This window comes from Eutrema salsugineum, unplaced genomic scaffold (assembly GCF_000478725.1).
Source record: "Eutrema salsugineum unplaced genomic scaffold, Eutsalg1_0 scaffold_11, whole genome shotgun sequence".
In the NCBI taxonomy this organism is placed as follows: domain Eukaryota; kingdom Viridiplantae; phylum Streptophyta; class Magnoliopsida; order Brassicales; family Brassicaceae; genus Eutrema; species Eutrema salsugineum.
In genome coordinates this window covers 2162792-2166650 of record NW_006256901.1, presented here as the reverse complement: position 1 = coordinate 2166650, position 3859 = coordinate 2162792, and the positions used below count along the sequence as shown (strand labels likewise).

Below are 3859 nucleotides of genomic sequence, written 5' to 3'. Positions count from 1 at the left end.
TATTTTATTCATCTTCTTATTGCAATCTATTCAATCATGTTTATTGTTTCAGTATCCATGTCTGAGTAGTTAGCTTGTTAGGTTTAGGGTTCTCATTAAGGTTTTTTCTGGATGTTTGATTAATTGATTTAGTTAGGGTTCATAATCTGATTAGTTCTTCACCATAAGTTGTTCTTAAAGCTAATTCTGGACTGATCACCTAGAACTTAGATCTTAAGTTGATTAATTGACACGGAAGTGTAATTGAATAACTGGAAAGAACCTAGAGTGAGCAAAGTAGTTATTCGCAAAAGAATTTGGTTTAGATGCTTTGTGAACATATCAACTTGTGCATTATTTGCAAATGAATTTGGAATTCTAGGATTTTAACTTAGATAATTCTCACAACGGAAGTTGGTTAATTATAATTCTGTGTTTCGAGTTCAAGAACAGTGCTTAAACCTGAACCCTGATAAATCGATTGATCTACATTCATTGATTTCCTGAGAAACGCCCTAAGCCTAATCTCCATCCATCTGAATCTTACAAATGTTTTCACTGCTGTTTAGTTTATTTCTGCTGCATCGTTATTTATTTCCAAAATTTCTGCTTAGCGTAATTCGATCTCTATAAGGTTTATTGAGTGATCTCTTGTCTCTGTGGTTCGACCCCTACATACTACAACTGCACATTTGTGCTCTTGCAGAGTAGCTTAAGGATTAAACTTTGAGCAGATCAATCATTTAAATTTGCTGATCTTAAAAACTTATCTGTACCCATCTAATTTAAATTGTGGGTTTTGGCACACTTTGATGACATGCCTATAAATTGCATAGACTTGTAGTTAAGACTTAAGAACGAATAATGTATATTTCAACATGAATTGCCGATAACATCAATTATCTACAGTGAAACTATGTGGAAAGTATTATGAGATCGATAGCTTAGAGCAAGTTTATCAGAGAAATCAATCCAGATTTCTTATTAATTATTATATTAATTAAATTGATTTAAGAAATCCACAAATAATTGTGTTTTTTTTACTGTGAATTGGAGAAAACAGAGAGAAGAAAGAGACGAAGGACATAAAGAAATGAAAGAGAGGAAGAAAAATAAAGTAGAACATAAAAGAACCAATAACATCATGCCAAGTAAGCAAGAAGGATCGATCCTTTCATTTCTTAAATAAAAATCGATTTTATTTTTTAAACCTCCTTTTTCAATTAAAAAAATTATTATATTAATAGAAACCCATCAAAAAACCATTGATAAACATTATCAAAAAAATGAAAAAGGTTCAAGAAAATAAAAAGGTTGGAGTTTCCATTGACATTGGTAATGATTATAATTTCAAATGTTGGGACCTTTTCTTAGCTGTTGTTCACAAAACTCCTTCTCTCAATTGTCTCTACCACTCGCATAGTCTTTAAAGTCTTTTTCGCTTACCTTTATTATTACATTCCAACATTTGGGAACACACTAACACTTGTAGTTTCTGACTTTCTGTTGTATTAGATACATAAATTATAAAAGACATTATAATAAAAATCATACTGACAAGTAAACCAACACATTTGGTAGAATAATTAAGCACTACTAAAATTAGAATTAATTAAATAAAACATGTAAAGATGAACGCTTGGAATATTATCCGACAAATAAATATAATTGCAATTAAATGATTAATTAAGAATCTTACCTTGTAAGAGTTTTAAGATTCGTTTCTCTAGATCATGTCAGTTCTCAATCCAACAAACCTTTTAAATACTAGTCCATTTTAATTATTTGTCTTTTCCTTAAATTCTGAAGACATGTATAAGTGTTATCGTACAATAACATTTATTGAAACCGATTACTATTAAATAATGCAGAAAAAATATCAAAAAACATTTTGAATTCAAACAAACTTTTCGCTTTCCCAAAGATCTGAACATGTACCACTAATAAAAAGCATTTGAAATCAAGATTCATTCAAATAACACAAAAGCAGTATAAGCTATATATATAAAAAAGAAATAATTATGAAAACGAAAATCAAGAGAAGTGTTACACTACTAACCTAATAAGCTAACTCTAATCAAAGGTGTTATTCCATCATAATCAAGGTGATTAGTGTTAATCACCATCATCAATCAACACAAGCCTCATCTTCTTCTTCTTCCTCCTCCGTCGTCTAATCCACAGAGTTAGGACCAGAGCAAGCTTTCAAATTAGGATTCCAAATCCACTGAACCAAAAACTTCCTCCCTCCTTTACCATTCATATTAAACGTCTTCCCTTCTCTATCCTGCATCACTTGACCAATATACCCTCCTCCTCCGCCGGTTCCGTACAACCCTTCACACAAATCCCCGATCTCCGTCGGCGCCGTCGGATCTTCTCCGGCGTACCAAGCGTTAATCAACGGATTCGAAACAACCTCCGCAAGCTCATGCCCAATCACACTCACCATCCCATCCACTCCCGTTTCTCCGTTCGGCGGCCGGAGCTCACCGGGACCACCGTGACCCATATACCCCGGCAAAGCAAACGGATAAGCACAAACCTCCGGGCACTGTTTCCCCGATTGACCAACCCAAGCGTACGGCATCGTGTAACCGACCATCGACGGGAACGTGAAGTAGTGGAAACCGCAGACGGCGCGGCAAAAGTCCTGCATCGTGACGTCGTGTGACGTCAGCACGAGGTACATCCCGTTCTTGTGGTCCACCGGGAAGGAAGCGGATCTCGCGGCGGTGGCGATTACGTCTTGGATTGAGAGGCGCGTGAGATGTTGGCCGTGGGAGTATTTGGCGTCGGAGTATTCTCCGGCGATGAGTACCGATCGAGAGACGTTGGCTCCGGTTTGGTCAGTGTAAAGCGTGGCGGTGCGCCACCAGTCGGCGACGGAGGGAGAAGGGGCTTTTGCGTCGGAGATTGAATTTAGGAAATCTCTGATTAGGGATTTGTGGGGACGAGTCCACCGTCCGTACCAGATTACGTAGATGTTAATCGGGGAAGAAGAGAGTACTGGACCCATATGGTACCGGAGGTGAATCAGATCGGAAGATCCTTCGAATTTCTTCGACGATGTGAGGGAGAGAGGAGTTCTCGGCGGAAGTTTAGGGTTCACGAGCTCAATCTCCGCCGCGGCGGCGACATTTAAGGAGTGAACGGTGGGTTTGCTTTGGTGAGAAGAAGAGATGTGGAAGCAGAGAAAGGAGAGAGTGAAGAGAAGGTTAATCGCCGGCGACGACATTGCGAGTGAAGAGGAAGAGAGAGAGTGGTGAAGACGAAGATATAAAGGGGAAAGTATTTTGTGGGTTTTGGGAGAAGAAGAAAAGAATGAGAGGGAAATTGGTTGTTGCCAGCTGCAGCGCGTGTATGTCGTCACGCGCCCACCTTGCCTGTTGTCTTCTCCGATTGACATTAATGGGATTCCCATTTTTTTTAGTTATTCACTTATTCTCGTTATATTTTCGATATTGTAACTTTTTTTACATAAATTCGATATTGTATATACATAAAACTTTATAAATATTTCCGTTATAAAATATTTAAATTTTCTATAAAAAAATGAGACCAATGACATTTTACTTAACCATAGAAGCTTGAGATAAGTTATGGATTCGAATTTAAATTTTGGTTTAGGTTGAAATTATAGCTCTCTTCTTCTTTTTTAGTCTCTTGTCGAATTAAATATCTAAGTTAAATGCAAATGTTGGTCCTCTTTATCTATGTAGTACTTGCTTTTTGTCACTGGTCATATATTAAATTAAAGGCAAATTTTATAGAGATCTGTGGAAGGAGAAAATATCTTAAGGTTATTGAGACTTTTGAGTCTCTTGATGCATGTCTTTTTCCTTTATTTAGTTTCTTATAATTCTCATTTGAGTTTTTG

At 36.8% G+C, this 3859-nt stretch overlaps 1 protein-coding gene across 1 annotated transcript; it reads right to left on the bottom strand.

Annotated features, from left to right (window-relative positions):
* Window positions 1-1856: 1856 nt before the first annotated feature.
* LOC18026341 (protein EXORDIUM-like 5) lies at window positions 1857-3292 on the bottom strand. The gene has a single exon (XM_006409272.2). It carries the CDS (start codon window positions 3215-3217, stop codon window positions 2153-2155), a length of 1065 nt encoding a protein of 354 aa, XP_006409335.1. The 5' UTR covers window positions 3218-3292; the 3' UTR covers window positions 1857-2152.
* Between the last annotated feature and the right edge of the window lie 567 nt (window positions 3293-3859).

Coding starts and splice junctions, on each gene's coding strand:
- LOC18026341 (XM_006409272.2), bottom strand. CDS start 3,217: ATGTCGTCGCCGGCGATTAACCTTCTCTTCACTCTCTCCTTTCTCTGC.